The sequence below is a fragment of the Phocoena phocoena genome, chromosome 7 (assembly GCF_963924675.1).
Source record: "Phocoena phocoena chromosome 7, mPhoPho1.1, whole genome shotgun sequence".
NCBI lineage: Eukaryota > Metazoa > Chordata > Mammalia > Artiodactyla > Phocoenidae > Phocoena > Phocoena phocoena.
In genome coordinates this window covers 1,479,586-1,499,586 of record NC_089225.1, presented here as the reverse complement: position 1 = coordinate 1,499,586, position 20,001 = coordinate 1,479,586, and the positions used below count along the sequence as shown (strand labels likewise).

General features: G+C 45.9%; 1 protein-coding gene across 1 annotated transcript in view; it reads left to right on the top strand.

Moving 5' to 3' along the window:
• Positions 1–3,408: 3,408 nt before the first annotated feature.
• The window catches only part of CFAP221 (cilia and flagella associated protein 221), an 80,777-nt gene continuing 64,184 nt past the window's right edge, over positions 3,409–20,001 (top strand). Inside the window, 5 exon segments of the mRNA XM_065881004.1 lie at positions 3,409–3,547; positions 6,114–6,214; positions 16,019–16,105; positions 16,266–16,364; positions 17,910–18,010. Coding sequence (XP_065737076.1) covers positions 3,409–3,547; positions 6,114–6,214; positions 16,019–16,105; positions 16,266–16,364; positions 17,910–18,010 — 527 coding nt within the window.

Sequence of the window (20,001 nt, the reverse complement as noted above, 5' to 3'; positions counted from 1 at the left end):
TATCTTTACATATAAAATAGGGAATTTGGCAAATTTATTTAAAAACTTAAGGGAAAATCAGGGAATTCCCTGGTGGTCCAGTGGTTAGGACTCTGCATTACTACTGCTGAGGGCCCAGGTTTGATCCCTGGTCCAGAAACTAAGATCTTGCAAGCTGCGAGGTGTGGCCAACAAAACAAAACAAAACAAAAAACTTAAAGGAAAATTTTAAAATGTTACCCAATACCCCTTAAAAAGTGTATGGAGATAAGCATTTGATGATTTGATCTCAGGTGGAAAGGTCCAGGAATATGGGAAACATAATACTTGTTCTGAAATCTACATCCTTGTTGGGGCAACAAAACAGAAAAGTAAAAAGCAATCTACTATATAAGCAAGTGAATTAATTTTTTTGCCCACTTGACCAACAGTTACTGGGTACTCACTCTGAACAAAGAACTGTGCCAACGGCTGTGGGAGATGCAAAGATAAGGCACGGTCTCCTCCTCCTAAGAATTCTGCAGCTTCAAACACACACATAATGATGTGTTTGGCATATAAAAAGTGCCCCCAAAGATGACAAAACAAAGTGAATAGGAGCCCAGAGGAAGGAAACAGTCCTTGTGGTCTGGATGCTTAAGGAGCAGGTAGAGGTTACACCATCTCTACTGATACCCTTGAAAGATGGGGAGATTTTTAATCAGGGATGATGGTAGGGAGAAGGGAGGTGCTGGAAAATGGGAAGATGGGAAAAATGAGCATTCCAGGGTGGGGGAGGGGGGAGGGGCACAAAAGCACATGCAACACAAGTGATGTGGGTTTGGAAAAGGCAGGTATCCTTATTGGATTCCTATGATAATCTCTTATCAACATGAAGCCATAAATAACATCAAGCAAGTGCCAAGTCATACAAGGAGGGAGCAGGACAAGGGCAGCTCCCAGGAAGAGAGACCTGAGGTGTCTGTGTAAGGAAAAATGTCCACGCATGAGCAGGGTGGAGCAAACAGGGCAAGAGGTCTGGGGAGCTGGCCCAGTTTCATGGTTTACAATCCCTAAATACCATTATTAAACAGAAACAGTTTCTTCAATGAATAAATTGCAACAACAACAAAAAGGCATGGAGAGAGAATCTATTGATGAAGAGACCTAACGGACATATCAATCTATTGTAATGTGTGGATTCTATTTGAATTGTGATTCAAAGTGTCAAACTAAAAAAATATTTTATGACGTTTATGAGAAAATTGAGTACTCAGTATTTGAAGATGTTAAGAAATTATTGTAATGTTTTAGGTACTGACTGTGGTTATATTTTTTAAAATTCTGAAATATTTATTGTTGATACTATGTCTGGGATTTCAGACATGAAAAAAATACAGGGAGTAGAGGAAAGGTATAGATGAAACAAGATTGGCCATGATTTGATCATTGTTGCAGGTTGGTGTTGAAGGTTAATCATGCTATTCTGCCTGTATATGTTTGAAATTTGTCATAATAGAAAGTGTAAAATGAACTATATTACAGTAGGATGTCTAGGACTGAATGTCCCTCGGGGAAGCTCCACCCACTGAGCTTGGTAGGCCCCGCCCCTTCGGCCCCGCCCACCCCGTCAGCTTCAGCCCCGCCCCGTCAGCTTCAGCCCCGCCCCGACAGCTTCAGCACCACCCCCTTAAGCCCCGCCCGTTTCAGCCCAGCTCTCCCGCCGTCTGCTCTCAGGGTATGCAGTTTATGGTGTGTTCCGACTTCCTCATGTCCGCTCGGGAATTCGTTGTCCTCACACCCTATAAGTCGCTCTCTTTGTTCTTTCCCAGGCCGCAGAGACTGCTCCGAGTCCCCAGAACTGACCCACGGCCTCCAGACCTCCAGCAGCGGCCGCCCGGGTCCCCCCACGTCCCAGGGGAGTTTGGTCGCGTCCGGTCGTGACCCAGGGAGCGCGTCCGCGTCGTCATGGCGACGCTCAGGGAAGGTGGCGGCGCCCGTGGAATCCCACCCGGGAACCCGCTCCTGGGTGAGCGGCCTGGGACCTGAGGCCGTGAAGGCAGCCTGAACCCCGGACGGGTGTCCAGCCGCAAGTCAGCCTGGTTGGGGGGCGGAGGAGAGCTCGGGCCCAAAGGGTTAAATGAGGATGCGGGTGGCACGTGGGTCTGGGTTCGACCCTGCTCTGGGGTAAAGGGGTGCTGAGGGGAGCAGGCGTTTGTCAAGGGTGAGAGGGCCTGCCCCGTAGAGCATGGGACCGCGAAACCGAGGATGCCTGGCGGGAGGGTGGGGAGGTGGGGGGAAGGGGGACAGTTCACCTTGGGGGTGAGTGAGCTGGGATGGGACCTTGGATGACAACGGTTTAGCTATTGTGTCTCCCTGAAGTACAGGCAGGGAAAGTGAGGGGAGGGGGCTGGAGAGTGAACCGGGGCGGGTGTTGAAGGGGTGGAGGGGAAGGAGCTGGGTGAGGTGAATCTTCAGCCATGCTGGTGAGAGGGGATGGGCCGAGAGTGGAAAGGAGAACCTTCCTTCAGAAAGTGATTGTTAAGTACCTCTTCAGTGCTGTCAGTGTATTTTGCTTGATGCTGTACTCTTTGGGGAATCTAAAACTATGAGCTTTCTCAAAACAAGAAACAAAAGAACACACGTAAAGATCCACACGTGATTTTACGTCAGTCTCAGGGGCTTCACAGAGCAGCCCCCAAGCTTAGAGACGCAGCTGTGGGAGATATAAAGATGTGTGGGATTTGTAAAATGCCATCACAAGGCAATACATTATTAATGCCAGAAGTAGTGGAGGCAGCAATTGCTAAAGAACGTTAAGGGGCTTTGGGATCAGTGTGAACTTTATGAAGGCAAGCCTGGCAAAGGGTGTGACGGAACCGGGACCCTTGGTCCTAGGACAGAGCTCCTAGGAAAGCACCCAGTGGTGGGGGAGGAGGTCTATGGCTCTCCACCTCCTCTTCCCAGAGAGGGGCCCAGGAAGGTGGCTCAAAAATGCCAGTGTCTCCCAGTGTTGAAGGGTTTCATGGTCACGTCCATCCAAGAAACTGATTCGGAGAAATCTCAGAAAGAAAAGCCCTGTTTAACTGCTGACTTTTCCAACATTTTCCAAACTTCATCAACTGTGAGAGCCTCAGGAACCATCAGGGCTACATTTTGGGAAAAGCTCTTGAACAGAATTAAGGACCACGGAAGGGTTTTGAGCAACGGCACGGCACTGGGTTCAATGTGTGACGCAAGATGAATGGGACCACCTGTGTGGGAACGGAGCGGCGAGGGGGGTGGGGGTGGGGGGGCTGAGCCACAGTAAACCACACAGTGACAAGAAGTACATTTGTCAAGGGTTGAGAAAAAACTGTGTGGTTTCCTGTGGATGATTATACGACTACTGTTTTCTTCCCAGGAAATGACCTTTGGCTCTAAAAAGAAGGCTCCATTTTTCATGATAAAATGGCAGTGGTGAAAACCCCCAGCAGAGAAGTAAAGAATGCTGAAGAACCATTTCATGATGTATCACCCCTCCTTTTAAGGAGCCTAGTGGAGGAACCCAAGAAACCAAAAGAAGTACCTAATCACCTCCTGGAATCAAGTAGGTGGTTAGGAAACAGATTTGCTTTACAACTCACATCTTCCCAGAGGATCCAAAGTCCAGAAAGCATAAAGGAATGTTGGGTGCTGATTTATCTGTATTGTTTTACAGGCTGGTAATAGTGTTCATCATTAAGAACAATGGTTCCATTTAGATCCATCCACTTCACTGGTAGACTTTATTTTTTTATGTTTATTTATTTTTGGCTGCGTCAGGTCTTAGTTGCAGCACATGGGATTTTCCGTTGCGGCGTGGGCTCTTCGTTGTGGTGCTCGGGCTTCTCTCTAGTTGTGGTGGCGGGTTTTCTCTCTAGTTGTGGCGCTCGGGCTCCAGAGCGCGTGAGGTCTGTAGTTTGCGACACACGGGCTCTCTCGTTGAGACGCGTGAGCTCAGTAGTTGTGGCGCATGGGCTTAGTTGCCTGGCCACATGTGGGATCTTGGTCCCCTCGACCAAAGATCAAACCCGCTTCCCCTGCGTGGGAGGAGCGTGGAGTCTTATCCACTGGACAGCAGGGAAGTTCTGTAACTGGTGGACTTTTGTGGTGGAAATTGGTTGCCAAGTTCTGCCACCTCCACTTCCTCCAATATCTTTCCTCTCTGTCCCCATTGCATCCTCAGCAGGTCACCAGGACTCTTGCAGGGCCCTCCTCCCTGGCCACACTCTCCACAGCCCTGGCATTGTCCTTCCTAGAATTCATGCTGGCTCCTGCCCCCGTCCTGTTTGGATGCTCTCAGGGGATCCCCTGTGTGCAGTTCCTTTGCTTGGCACTTGGCCCTCTTTGCCGTCGGTCTAAGCCTGCCCACCCAGGGCCCCTCTAGTCCCCCAGCTCCGGCCATGCCTGTTACTCCTGCTTCTTCAAGGATATGTGCCTTTTCCCATGCACATCCCTGAGCCTGGAAAGCCTGATACATCCTATGGCTGTTGTGCAGAAGGCTAATCGTTTTGCCTGCGGTCTTCTCACTGAATCCATCACATCACCATGGTACCGTCTATGTCCATTTTACTGTTGGGGAAGCTGGGGTGGCCCAGCTAAGCGGAGAGGTGGTGTTCAGATGTTGCAGCCCAGTGTCCCGCTCCCTATGTCCCACTAGCTTGCTTCCCACTTGCCATTCAAGGCCCATCACAAATGCTGGAAATGCAGCATTTGCCGTGGCTCTGTTGTCACTGAAGAACACACTGAGTGCGAGTTAGTATACTTGACTATTTCTGGACATTAACAGAAAAATGCCCGTTTTACATCTGTTTTGTGGCCCTACAAACAAAATCTTCAGCATTAAAAAAAATTACCAAAGGACTTCCCCGGTGGTCCAGTGGGTAAGACTCCACGCTCCCAACGTAGGGGGCCCGGGTTTGATCCCTGGTCGGGGATCTAGATCCCGCGTGCATGCCGCAACTAAGAAGCCCACATGCCACAAGTAAGACCTGGTGCAGCCAAAATAAATATAAATAAATAAAATTTTTTAAAATTACCAAGCAATGTTCAATACTTAAAAGTAATTACCAATACTTACAAATTTACCAAAGAAACTATGGAGATCATAATCCCCCTGAGACCCCACCCTTACCCCAGTCCAGCCCTTCAGTTTGGCCCACAGTTGATGACAGTGGCCACTCACCCGCGGGGGAGGAAAACACCAAATGTTTCACACCCACTGTAGATGGGTACGAAACACGGGGGGCGAAGGGTGGGGTCAGAGTGTCAGTGACTCACAAGATTTAGCTATAGCCAAAGGGGAAAGGTCGTCATTTGTAGGAAACTGGACAGGGCATTCATACCGCAGGAGGCAGTTTACTGGTCGGAACCAGGCCTGGGTTTGATTTTTACAAAATGGAAAGAATGGAGGGTTATAAACAGATGCCTGGCATGAAGCACGGAAGGCACGGAAAGGCTTGTGACCCGGTGTCTTCTCCACACATCTCAGTTCCTGCTGCGTGAAGAGCCGGGACAACTTTTGTAGACCTGGACTCTTCTGTGAGCTCAGCTGTCCTAACCTTGTTCTCAAAACCGGGAGCAAAAAAAGACACTCACGTGACAAGAGCAGTTTGAGACTTTACCGTCCAGAGGCATAATTTTTCAGAGCCTTAGGCTTACTCTGTATTGCACTGTAATTCAGTTCAGAGGAAATCAAATAATAGCAGTTAAATACACAGTAATAAAATTAAACCCTTGCTGTCTGGATTCTTTGAAGTGGATATTCATTACATAATAAGCAATTGCAGTGTTATACAGAGAAAACAGGGTGTGTGCTCTTCACAAGCTTGTTTTATTATGAAGACTTGTATAAAATGTGTACAGAGCAAGTTATTTTAATAGATAATAATAAATGTGAATTTGTATTGTGATGATAATATCTCCCAAGTGATGTGTAAAAATAGAGGGAGAAGCAGTCCAGTTCTCGTGGAACAATCATTAATCTTGTTGACAGCTGTATCCTCTGTCTGAAACCTTCGTACGCTTAAAATACCCTAGATTAAAGGGAGCTCATGTTGATAGGATCTTCTTTCATTTAATATACGTTTTTATGTCTAAACTCATGATATACTTAATCTGCATTGTTTTTATAGAGGTTTATGCAAATCTTCTGAATAATAAGGTCATACAGGCAAAACCTGGCATATTGCATTTTGGAGGCTATCAAGTAGAAAAACACCACCAGCAGATACTGGTAGGTACTTTAAAAGAAAAATTTTTTTTTTAAATTTCGTTGAAATATAGTTGATTTACAATGTTGTGATAGTTTCTGCTGTACAACAAAGTGATTCAGTTATACATATATATACGTTCTTTTTCATATTCTTTTCCATTGTGGTTTATCCCAGGATATTGAATATAGTTCCCCGTGCTCTACAGAAGGACCTTGCTGTTTCTCTCTATAATAGTTTGCATCTGCTGACCCCAAACTCCCGATCCGTCCCTCCCCCACCCCTGGGTAGGTACTTTCTAAGTGGGATAATTAATCATAATAATGAAATGCCATGAATGTTCTACATTTATATTACTCATTCATCTAAAGAGAAGCATAATCAGCAGAAGTGCAGATGTAAATTGGACCAGAAAGGCAGTTCTAGGATGAGAAATTTTAAAGTTGCATCAGTGTCCTTGGACAGCTTTTCTCGCCCCTGCCAAAGGCTCCTCCCAGCACTCTCTCCAAACTGGTGCCGTTGCTGAGTGACCGTAGGGGCCAGGAACTGTGCTTTGCATCTCACGTGGTCCAGTTTAGTCTTTACACTAGCTTTGTGGAGGTTGTATTGTGGCTGTCTTTGTAGAGATGAGGAAACCGTGATTCCAGAATGTTAAATACAGTACTTGCCTCAAGAACACAGGGACAGAGACAGAGTGACTCTTAGGCTGCCTGCCTCCCAACCAGTGAACTTTTTTTTTCTTTTAGATTTATTTTATTTATTTATTTTTTGGCTGTGTTGGGTCTCTGTTGCTGTGTACAGGCTTTCTCTAGTTGCGGCGAGCAGGGGCTGCTCTGTTGCGGCGTGCAGGCTTCTCATTGTGGTGGCTTCTCTTGTTGTGGAGCACGGGCTCTAGGCGCGCAGGCTCAGTAGTTGTGGCGCACGGGCTTAGCTGTTCCACGGCACGTGGGATCTTCCCGGTCTAGGGCTCGAACCCGTGTCCCCTGCATCGGCAGGCGGGTTCTTAACCTCTGCGCCACCAGGGAAGCCCCTCAAGTGCACTTGCGCTCCACACCTCTACCACCAGGGAAGGGGTGTCCCTTTCTTAGAAGGGCCCAGCAAAGCTTCCGTTTCGCCTGCTCAGGTCAGATGCCCAGGCCTAAATCAGTCACTGTGGCCAGAGACACTCTGGCCTGACCTGGGGCAGCAGCTCCGCTGAAAGGGCTCCGGAAGGGACAGGTGAAAGGACGCACCGAGGAGTGGCTGAAGCTGTGGGGACAGCAGTCCACCGCAGAGCCACATGAGTCCAGGCCTTTCTGGCTCCCCATCCTTGACCCGGATGTCCAGACTGGGGAGTGCCCGGGTGGCTACAGCACTCCTAATCCGCCACGTAAAGGGGGCCTGAGCATTAAAGCAGCTATAACGCCTCAGAGACCCCGCCGTGACCCTCCAAAGTCACACTGAGCAGGACGTCAGAACTACGGCAGCCGGCCATGGAGCTGGGCTAGACTGGGCTGCGGACATGTGCTGGAGTGGGGCCGATAGGCGTGGGCTCTCTCACGTGGGCCCTGCGGCTCCGGCTTTGTGGGTGGCGTCCCCTGCCAGCGCAGGCGTCTCCGCGTTTATGAGCAGTGCGTTCTTATCAGCCATGTCTTTCACTTATTTAGTTATTTTTGTTTTCACATAGCGTCTTTTCTAAAATTTTTTTAATTTAATTTTTATTTTATATTGGAATATAGTTGATTTACAATGTATTCGTTTCAGGCGTACAGCGAAGTGATTCAGTTATACACATATGTATATCCACTCTTTTTTAGATTCTATTCCCATATAGGTCATTACAGAGTATTGAGTAGAGTTCCCTGTGCTGTACAGTAGGTCCTTGTTGATTATTTTATATATATAGTGTTTATATGTCAATCCCAAACTCCTCATTTATCCCTCACACCGAAACCGTGTCTTAAAGTGGATCATTTAGAGCCAGAATTCCAACTATGGTGTTAGACTTATCCTCAGAGTGAGGAAAATCGATGGAGGAAACTGACAAATGGTAAAGCTGTCAGGAAGTGAGGTCAGGTTCTATGGGGCAGACCCCTGCGGACAGAGAATGCAGCTTTCAGAGAATGCAGCACCCTCAAGTCCTTACTTATCCAAGAGGGTGGAGAGAGAAGGGATCGGGAGAGGAGCCTGTTAGATGCCCAGTGCTTCCTCCTAGGAAAAGGGTCAGGATTTAAAACTGCAATTGGGAACTTTACCCCTCAATCTATCAGGACACATTCCTTAGAACACAGCATCAAAGACCAAAGTTAATCATTCATTTTAGAACTTGCTTTTCCTGGTTATTAGCTTTGCTATCTAGATGATGGTAGGGTAAATCTAAAATAATTATTGTTCATAATTACTCATTGTTTGCAATGAGTGAACAATTCTCTACCCGTTCCCACCCGCCTCACTCTCCTCATTCCTTCACCCACCCACCCCCAACCTGGGCAGCCACTGATCCACCTTCTGTTGGTGTAGATTTGCCTATTCTGGACGTTTCACATAAGTGGAATCACACGACATGTGGTCTGTCGCGACTGGCTTCTTTCATTCAGCATGTTTTCCAGGCTCATTCAATTTGTAGCATGAATCAGTACTTCATTCCTTTTTACGGCCAAATAATATTCTGTTGTATGGCTTTATTACATTTTGTTTTGTTGAAAACAATTTTTTTATTGAAATATACTTGATTTACAATGCTGTGTTAGTTTCATATGCACGGTAAAGTGATTCAATTATACATGTCTATATAACTATATATATTCTTATTTTACATTCTCTTCCACTAAAGGTTATTGCAAGATATTGAGTAGAGTTCCCTGTGCTATACAGTAGGTCCTTGTTGTTTATCTATTTTATATATAGTGGTGTGTATCTTTTCATCCCAAACTCCTAATTTATCCCTCCCCCACCTTTCCTCTTTGGGAGTCATAAGTTTGTTTTCTATGTCTGTGAGTCTATTTCTGTTTTGTAAATAAGTTCATTTGTATCAAATTTTAGATTCCACATATAAGTGATATCATATGATATTTGTCTTTCTTTTTCTGACTGACTTCACTTAGTATGAGAATCTCTAGGTCCATCCATGTTGCTGCAAATGGCATTATTTCATTCCTTTCTATGGCTGAGTGGTATTCCATTGTATATATGTACCACATCTTCTTTATCCATTCCTCTGTCAATGGACATTTAGGTTGCTTCCATGTCTTGGCTGTTGTAAACAGTGTAGCTATGAACATTGGAGTGCATGTATCTTTTCAAGTTATGGCTTTCTCTGGATATATGCCCAGGAATGGGGTTGCTAGATGATATGGTAGCTCTATTTTTAGTTTTTTAAGGAACCTTCACACTGTTCACATTTCATCGGTTGATGGACGTTTGGATTTTGTCTTTGGGGCTGCTAGGAATAATGTCATCGTGGACATTCGTGTCCATGTTTTTGTGTGGATATATTTTTAATTCTCTCGGATATATATTAAGAAGTGGAATTGGGTTGTATGGTGTGCTAGTTTTCTGTGGCTGCCATAACAAATTACCACAAATTTAGGGGCTTAGAAAACTAGAAACTTATTCTGGAGACCAGAGTCCAAAGTCAGGCTGTCAGCCGGGCCTCGCTCCTTCCACGGGCTCTTGGGAGGAATCTTTCCTTGCCTCTTCCAGGTTGTGGTGGCTCTAGGTGTTCTTTGTTTTGAGGCTTCATGACCCTAAACCTTGGCCTCCATCTTCACATGGCTTCTCCTCCCACTCCCTTTTGTCTTCTCTTCTGTCTCTAAAAGGATACTTGTCGTTGGACTTAGGACCCATCCAGGTAATCCAGGATGATCTCATCTCAAGGTCCTTAACTTAATAGCATCTGCAATCACTCTTTTCCCAAATAAGGTCACATTCACAAGTTCCAGTTATTAGGGTGTGGCTGTATCTTTTTGAGTTCACCATTCAACTCACTGTTGTTCTATTTGCATTTCCTTAATCACGAGTGATGTTGAGCATCTTTTCATGAGCTTACTGGTCACATTGCACCAAAGGCTTGTGGTGGAGAAGCCATTTGGGATAGCCTAAGAGCAAAGTGAGAGGTGGGGAGCTGACACCCAGGGCATAGAGGGAGACGAGGAGAGAGGCTTGGAGGGAAAGCATGTGGCATATTTGGAGACCAGTGTGAGGTCTGCTTTACCCAGATCATAGGCTTTTTGGAGGGAGGTAAAAGCTTCATTCTGCTAAAGAACAGAGGCCGTCTCTGTCTTTTGTACAACACAATGCCTAACACACACAAGGCACTCGATAAACACTTGTCAAGATATTGAACTCACTTTATTGGAAGAGAGTGACTTGGTAGAGACTCGTGAATTCCAAGTAAATACAGGCTAGCATCTAAATAATCACACTGCTTCTATCAGACATTGAAACAAGCAGAAATGGATACAAGTACAAAATCATTTCATCTTAATAACATTCTGGGAGAGCCAGCCTCCTGTTTCTATCAGCAAACTTAAGCAGAAACCTAAGGGAATTACCTTGAGACTCTTGCCAAACAAGGAGGGGGGGAAATCCAACTCTGCCTTTATCTTGGTTTTGTTACAGGAAACGGTGTAAATTACCCAAGAATGGAATGATTGAATGTGTGTTTAAGACGACAATAAATTGTTCATTAACATTTGAGATTGATCCAGATCTGGTTAAAGGCTTTAAAGCCTTTTACTTGGATTCATATCAAAATCAATCTTTCGATTTAAAAGTTGAAATAATGGTTCCCACTTTTCTCAAAACCAAGACCTCTTAAAATCCCTTTCCCTCTGCGGAAAGACGTTGTCTGGGAAACTATATTTATTAAGGAAATAATTAATCAGCTTTCCCATGAGACAAGCAGTGTTACTGTGGCCAGCCCCAAACAAAGCTGTCAGCCTCTACAGCCTTATCTTATGCAGAGCGGCATTCCCTTCAGGCTTTCTGCAATAATTGTATTAGTTTTCAGGTCCCTGTTGCAGCATTCAGAGACACCCCTGCCCCAGGATCTTGGTTCTCAAACTGGAGCCACAAATCCCAATGGCTTCTAGTCAGTGTGCGAGGGTGGGGACTTGAAGCTACAGTGTAAACAAACATGGTGCATCCTTCTGGAGCATCAGTTTTACTCTCCCATTTTGGAGAAATGCAGTATAGAGCAAAATTTTAGAGTAAAATCCATTACCAACCTGCATTTTAAGGTAAAACTGTTACTGACCAGGATTCTTGGACTCCGTAATCAGTAGAAATTAATAGGAGGCCAGAGGAGACATTCAGGCAAGGCTTTACTGGGGCCCTTGCTGTAGCAGGGGGGAGCGAGAACAGGTAGCAAGTTCCCTGTTCCCTTGCTGGCTCCTCAAGGCGGGGCGGGCTGGTTCCTTATATGGGGTGAGGCTGGGGGCAGGTCCAGGGGTTGGGCCTGAGGGGTGGCCTACGTGCTCTGCCCACCCCCTTGGTGGGCTGTGTGCAGGCATCCTACGCAGGGCCCTGCTTTTGCTCCCGGCTCCTCAGAAGTGGCAGTTGGGTTAGTTTGTTTGTTTGTTTTTTGTTTTTCTTTGGTCTTTTTGTATCTTGTCGTCCACAATTTGCCCCAGCTACACATGCACGCAGTTATTTTTAGTCCCTTATAGTTTCTTTGTATCTGTTGCTCCAGGAGACGTCTGTCCCCGTGCCAGCACTGCAGCAAAGGGTCCCAGGTCCCAGGTCCCAGCCTGTCTCAAAACACTTTAAAGAACTTATAGAGCTGCTTGCGTTTTGCCCCCAGATCCCTGGCGTTGGGTATTAACCTCTGAGAAGCTGTGTCCCTGAGGGGAGGGGTTGAAGGACCCCGACTTGGAGGCTGAGCTGTGTTTGGAAAATACTATGATTAGTGCCCGGGGTTGAAGGTTAGACCCAACACTCTGCCCGGTGGAGGGGCTGGAAGGAAGGAGCAGAGTGGGGACGGAGGGGCGGGAGCTCTGAGCAGCCCTTGGGAGAGCCCTGTGACCCTTGAGTAAAAGCTGTTCAACCAGGGACTGCCTGGTTGGTGGTCCCATGCTTGCTTGCCTGTTCTGGGGGCCCGTTCTGAAACACTGAAGCGGGGGCTGTCACTTGGGGCCGGGGGGGGGGGGGTGGTCAGGGGAGGGAGTGTCAAGGTCGTGAGGACCTATGGGGCCAGGAGAAGGTCAGCTCCCAGGGGCGCAGCGAGCTTGCGGGGGGAAGTAAGGACATCTATTGACCCCACAATTGCGGGACAGAATAGGGTTTTAGGTGAGTTTATCTTGTCTCGCCTCAAGGGCAATCCTGGGTTGCTCACGTTTTCAAATAAACTTTAAATATTATTTTAACATACACTTTCTAAACACTTGATCTTCCCAAGGCTTTTTTTCCCCTTTCAATGACGATTATTTCACCCTCAGTTTTAGTTATAAATGAAAAGGCAGGAATGCCATTTTAGCCCTGAAAGCATATTACTTTTTAAAAAGAAATCAAACTGACCTGCTGACAAAGTGTAAAAAAAAAGATAGATAGGGAATGTAGTTTGGGTACTGAGACATCCTGAGCTCTGAGACGGGAAGGGCCCTGGGTTGCAGGCATCCTGGGCTCCAGCATACCAGTGTCTCCTGGAAGGACCATTCTCCTGGGTAGGAGATCCAGGAGCCCACACCTCACCAAGATTCCCCCATGCAGAACCCCTGGAGGTCAAGAGAGGCCTGGGCAACTTTTATTTTTTCAGGCTTCTCACATATTAAAGAGATATGCCAGACTTCCCCGGTGGCACAGTGGTTAAGAATCTGCCTGCCAATTCAGGGGGACACGGGTTCAGGCCCTGGTCTGGGAAGATCCCACATGCCGCGGAGCAACGAAGCCCGTGCACCACAACTACTGAGCCTGTGCTCTAGAGCCCGCAAGCCACAAGTATTGAGCCTGCATGTTGCAACTATGAAGCCCACATGCCTAGGGCCCGTGCTCTGCAACAAGAGAAGCCACTGCAATGAGAAGCCCGTGCACCACAACAAAGAGCAGCCCCCGCTCGCCGCAACTAGAGAAAGCCTGCATGCAGCAGCGAAGACCCAAAGCAGCCAAAAATAAATTTTAATAAAAGTAACTTTAAAAATAAAATTAAAAAAATAAAGAGATATGCCATGTTGCTGCAAACGGCAATATTTCCTTCTTTTTTATAGCTGAGTAATATTCCATTATATGTGTGTACCACATCTTCTTTATCCATTCATCTGTTGATGGACATTTAGGTTTGCAGCAACATGGATGGACCTAGAGATTATCATACTAAGTGAAGTAAGGCAGAGAAAGACAGATATTATATCACTTCTATGTGGAATCTAAAAAAATAATACAAATCAACTTATTTACAAAACAAAAACAGACTCATAGACAAAGAAAATAAGCTTATGGTTACCAGAGGGGAAAGGGGATGGGGGAGGAGATAAATTAGGAGTTTGGGATTAACGGATACACACTACTATATATAAAATAGATAAATAACGGCTTTTACTGTATAGCATAGGGAACTATTTTCAGTATCTTGTATTAATCTATAATGGAAAAGAATCTGAAGCTTGAATTTGACACTTGAAACTAACACAGTATTGTAAATCAACTATAGTTAAATTAAAAAAATTTTTTAAAGATATGCCAAAACAGGGTCACAAAAATTGTGGTCCTTTAAGAATATTCACAGGTGAACAGATAACTAATAAGAACCTGCTGTATAAAAAAATAAAATAAGATAAAATTCAAAAAAATATATTCGCAGGTGACAAATGAGAACTTTTAACAAATGCAAGCATTGGTATAATCTCATCAAGAGACTGTGTCTTAAGCCTGACTTAGGGCCTCAGTGAACTCGAGGCCTTGGGCAGTGGCCGTGTGACAGGCTCAGCCTCTGGCCTGGACTTTGGAGACCAAGAGCCTCTTAGCTGTCCTCTGGCCCAGGTGAAGGCCACATCCCAGAACCCAAGGTCCTTGCTCTCCTTTCATGTAGAGGAAGGAAAAACCCCTCTACTCAGAGACCTTGTTAACTTACCCAGCAGGTTGTCCTGCCTTGAACGAGGGCCTCCTCCCGACCCCATCAGAGAACTCCTGACTTTGTGGGTTTTTTTTATCAGCCCTAGCAATGGATTGGAGGCTGTCCTCTCCACACTTCTTTTCCTGATTTTTTGACTGCCTTAGTGTCACCAGGTCCCCAGGACAAGTGGCATGTAATTAGAGAAACTGGGAGTGGGTGGGTGGCTGGCTTCTTAGCTTAGCTGAACCACAGGACTAAGTTGAGTTCAACAAAAAGGTGCACAGGTAACCAGTCAGGGCAGGAGGAGGGGAGTGTGCAAGGCCATGCCGGGGGGTACCTGGGGCTGTAGCTCTGGAAAAGTCTTAGGTTGGACAGAGACACATGGGCATATTTCAGTATTCTTTAAGTGGTGTTGTATTTATTTTATTATTCGTTAAGTGGTGTATGATAGATTTTGAATCTCTTAAAGCGTTTAAATGTGCACTGAAGCCAAAGCAATCTTGAGAAAGAAAAAATGGAGCGAGAGGAATCAGGCTCCCTGACTTCAGACTATACTAGAAAGCCACAGTAATCAAAACAGTATGGGACTGGCACAAAAACAGACACACAAATCAATGGAACGGGATAGAAAACTCAGAGATAAACCCACACACGTATGGTCACCTTATTTTTGATAAAGGAGTCAAGGATATATAATGGAGAAATGACAGCCTCTTGGATAAGTGGTGCTGGGAAAACTGGACAGCCTCATGTAAAAGAATGAAATTAGAACACTCCCTAACACCATACACAAAAATAAACTCAAAATGGATTAAAGACCTAAATGTAAGGCCAGACACTGTAAAACTCTTAGAGGAAAACATAGGCAGAACACTCTCTGACATAAATCACAGCAAGATCTTTTTGGATCCACCTCCTAGAGGAATAATGAAATAATGCCATTTGCAGCAACATGGTTGGACCTAGAGATTATCATACTTAGTGAAGTAAGTCAGACAGAGGAAGACAAATACCATATGATATCACTTATATGTGGAATCTTAATGATACAAATGAATTTATTTATGTACAAAACAGAAATAGACTCAGAGACATAGAAAACAAACTTATGGGGACTTCCCGCCTGGCACAGTGGTTAAGAATCTGCCTGCCATTGCAGGGGACACAGGTTCGATTCCTGGTCCAGGAAGATCCCACATGCCATGGAGCAGCTAAGCCTGTGCGCCACAACTGCTGAAGCCCACGCGCCTAGAGCCCGTGCTCCGCAACAAGAGGAGCCACCGCAATGAGAAGCCTGTGCACCAATGAAGAGTAGCCCCCGCTGGCTGCAACTAGAGAAAGCCCGCGCACAGCAACGAAGACCCAATGCAGCCAAAAAAAAAAAAAAAAAAAATCATAAAAAAAACCCTTATGGTTAGCAAGGGGAAAGGTTAGGGGGAGAAATAAATTAGGAGTTTGGGATTAACATATACACACCTCTATAGATAAAATAAACAACAAGGATCTACCGTATAGCACAGGGAACTCTACTCAATATTCTGTAATGACCTAAATGGGAAAATAATCTGAAAAAGAATAGATATATGTATATGTATAACTGAATCACTTTGCTGTACACCTGAAATTAAGGCAACATTGTAAATCAACTATACATCAATATAGAATAAAAATTTAAAAAATAATGAAATTGCACCGTATCTCCTCACATCCCTTTAGGAACAAGATGAGGTAAAGATAAATGAGGAGGTGCATGTGCAGGTAGATAAAGCAGTGTATTCATGTGAATGCTTTTTCTCTCCAGCACGTGGTCAATATTTGCAACGAAGATGTACACGTTCATATTTTACCCCCCCAAACCAAACACTTTCAGATCAAGTATGTGAAAAAGGTAAGTGTCTCTGGGGGGCATATTCTCCCAAGGTGTTCATTGCCAGGTGTGGCTTTCTGTGCCGCAGGTCTGCCCAGGACGGCATGTAGCGTGTTGTCCCCGTGGTCCTGCTCCCTTGGGCACTGGGGCTCATCCGGACAGGAACCCCCTTGTCTTCTAGGAGCACCGCCTTATCCCTGGCTTGTCCCTCACGGTCACCATTACATTTACTCCAGATGAGTGGCGATACTACTATGATTGCATCCGCATTCACTGTAAGGTATGTCCCTTAATATCAGGGGGTTTTTGGGGCTTGGGGGTGGCATCAAACCTTACATCTTCAAGGGAAGAAGAGAAACGGAGTGACAAGTATGAAGTTTCTCAGCCTGATGCCTTGGGCAGCCGGTCTGAGTGGCTTGAGGGTCCTGGTCCGGTGACGTGGGTCCCAGCTGGGGAAGCTCCAGGCTGCCGAGAACTGGGGCAGAGCCAGAGACACTGCTTGCTGCAGGTTCCCACCTGCCCTGGCCTAAAAATCTCATTTATCTTGTGGTGCTGGGAGTTGAGGAAGGCTTGTCAAATAACTTAAACATCCTCCTTTAAGAGCTAGGTGAGAAGATCAGCAACAACCCCGAGTTGTCACTGGGCACCAGCAGCAAATGTCCTCCGAGGCAGCCCTGGGGTTCTGCAGGGAGGCTACTTGTGTGGTCCGACCCCAGAGGCTGTGCTGTAGGAGCTCTCGAAGGCCTTTTCCAGGTCACCTAATTCATCCCCCGCCTCCAGCCTCCAGCCCCACGTGCTGTCAGTCCTTCCCTTAAAACTGGCACCTCCACACCCCTCTGCTCTGGGTTCCACGCCCAGCCCTTACAAGTTGAGAAGCCTTAAGGTTAAGGAAATTTACCTTTTCAAAATTAAAGTGGAAGAGTGTGCTTTAGTAACAGATGAGTCTCAGTTTTTAAAAAGAGGGGGAAAAAAAACTAAAAATGAAACCAGAGTAGTGCTTTCAGGAGGAATATTCTGTACCAAGAACAAAAATCCTTAGGACAGGCATTGCGTAGAGCACCAGGGCAGGTGTCCTGCTACTTCATAGCAATGCTATTAGTGCCTTGTATTTATGTGGTGCCTTAAAATTTTCAAGGCCAGTGTCTGCTTTAATTCTCAAAAATACCTTTAAAGAAAGGTGGCCTTATCCCCACTTGAAAGCAAAGGAAGAGACGAGCTGTGGAGAGGTCAGAAGTCTTACTCAAGGTCACGCACTGTGCAGGTCTAGAAGCAGGCCTCTGTGCCTCTGGCTGGTCCAGTGCTTACTGTTCGGCACTGTCTGGATCAGCTGATTCTGTGCTGGTTTCTGTTTATCTCAGGCCGCTCACAATTGTGTTTCCCTATAACTTTCTGCTATCGAAACAGATGACTGTTTTCATCTCTACATGAAGGCATCATTAGCTTTCCTGGATAATATTGAATATCATTTCAGTGAAATATGCTAAAATTTTTCTATACTTTGTTTATAGCTAAGAAAACTCAATATTTCAACTGTTATATTTAAGCACTCAGTGTTTTTTTTAAGGAAATGTTCTCCCTTTTTTTCTGGAAGTATTTTTTAATGATAGAAAACAAGATAAGAAATAAAGGATCTACAAATTCATCTTTGAAAATTATAGTCTTGGGACTTCCCTGGCGGTCCAGTTGTTCCAAAGCAGGGGGCGTGGGTTCAACCCCTGGTCGGGGAACTAAGTTCCCACATGCTGCGAGGCACAGCCAAAAACAAAGAAAAAGAAAATTATAGTCTTAAGCATGGTAAACTTGACTTTTTTCCCATTAATTTTAGGGAGATGAGACTTTGCTTATTCCCATCCACGCCTATCCTGTCATGAATAGACTGGACTTTCCCTCATTTATAAATCTATCAAATGTTCTACTTGGTGAAAGGTAAGTTATCAAAATGAATTACCAAACTGTCATGGGATGTGAAAAGTTAAGAGAGACTCACATAGATAAAAACTTAGATTTCTGTTTTTCCTAATGGAAAGTTTTCCTTCTAGCTGAGTTAGACTGGACTTGTAGTTGCAAAGGCAAAGCAAACAACCAACAAACAAACCCAACCGAGTCAAAATATCATTAAGCAAGAAAGGAATTTATTGGGTCATCAACCTGAAAGGTGCAAGATGGCACGCACCTTCAGGCATGGCTGCGTCTAGGGGTTTAACAGGGGTTGCTGGGACCCTCCCCTCCCCGGATCTTGGTTTTGCTGCCCTGTGCAGGCTTCTTTCTCCACAGGCTCCCCTTCACAGGGCAGGGTAGCTGCCAGAAGGTCCGAATACTGTTGGCAACAGCGGTAGTTGGAGGGCCTGCTGGGTTGGGAGTATTGGTGTCGGAGTCCCAGGGAGGCCTCTCATGGCTGTGCATTAACCAGCATCTGTTTTTGGACGGAATGGCCACAGGGAAGGCCAAGACCCTGGACAGTCACTATGGAAGCCAAATCTCAAATCCGCCCTCCTTGTTGGGAAGATAGTTGATGACTCTAGTTGTACTTCAAGGTGTGTCTTGTTTCAGCAGTAAATATTTACTAAATACCTACTACCAGGCACAGTGCTGTCTGTCCCTAGGGACATAAAGAAGGTGACTATTGAGCTGTTAGATACCGAGATACAATGGCCATGCCGGTTGTTAAAATCTTGTTAAACGCTGAAATATTTCTATACTAGTTGGGAAATATATACTGTCCTGAGCCCCCGATCCCTCCCTGCCATCTGCTTGGCCCCTCTCCTGCCGCCCCTCACCTCCAATGATTCCGTAACTAAGTTGTTAATACCTAGCCATCTGGTGGTGGTCGGGGGTGGCGGGGGGACGGACCTGCAGGACCTGGCTCCAGCTTTGTATCCACGCTAGTGGCGCACTGCCCGTGAAGTCCTGTTTGGGTGATATTTTGAATATCACCTGTGGTAAAAAGATGAATAGACAAAAGTTCTCATTCTGAAGGTCTTAAAGTCTGATGGGGACAGAACCACGTCACTGATTAATTACACCGCGTGCCAAGTGTTGTAATCAGGGCACACACGGGGTCTCATGCAGGAGGGATGGGGAAAGTCCTCACGCCTAAGCAGGGGACGTCCGGTTATCCTATCCGGTTAGCCACCACGGGGCGGGCTGTGAGGGTGGCATTCCAGGCAGGGAAACAGCACGTACAAAAGCACAGTGGTGGCAAAGAGTGTGGACTACGTCTTGCAGGTGATGAAGCCACCCAGTAGCTGGTAGATACTAGATGCCTTGTGGTCTAGGCCCAGACAGTGAGCAAAGACTGTGGGCTTCAGCCTGTGTTTGGGGGTGAAAGCAAATTCAAGTGCCTGCAGGCAGCTCTGAGCAGGGGATACAAGTTGCTAGTGACTGGGTAGTAGAGGTAGAGAGGGGGCAACTGAAGCTTTTTGGTGCTGGCGGGGGACCAAGGTGTATGAGCTTCAGAGCCCTTGAATGAAACTCACCATCTAGATCTGAACAATCGCATTGGTTCAGCTGACGTGCGATCCCATCCTCCGCCCAGCGGCTTCGCGTGAGCTTCTGATGCACCATCTCTCTTTACTTATTTTTTTAAAAACAGCTCTTTAAGAATTGTCAATAAGGGACTTCCTTGGTGGTCCAGTAGTTAAGGCTCTGCACTTCAAATGCAGGGGATGTGAGTTCGATCCCTGGTCAGGGAACTAAGATCCCTGCACGGTGTGGCCAAAAACTAAAATTGAAATAAAATAAAATAAAAATTCCCCCCCAAAATAATTGTCAATAAATTATACATACAAAAGGGGCTAATAGAGGTGAATCCCTCCTGGCAGGACCCACTCACTCTATGCATTTTGAGGCCAAACATAGCTATTTCCTTTAAATGGGTGAATAAGCAATTTTTAACCAAAATTGAAGTGGCAGGAAAC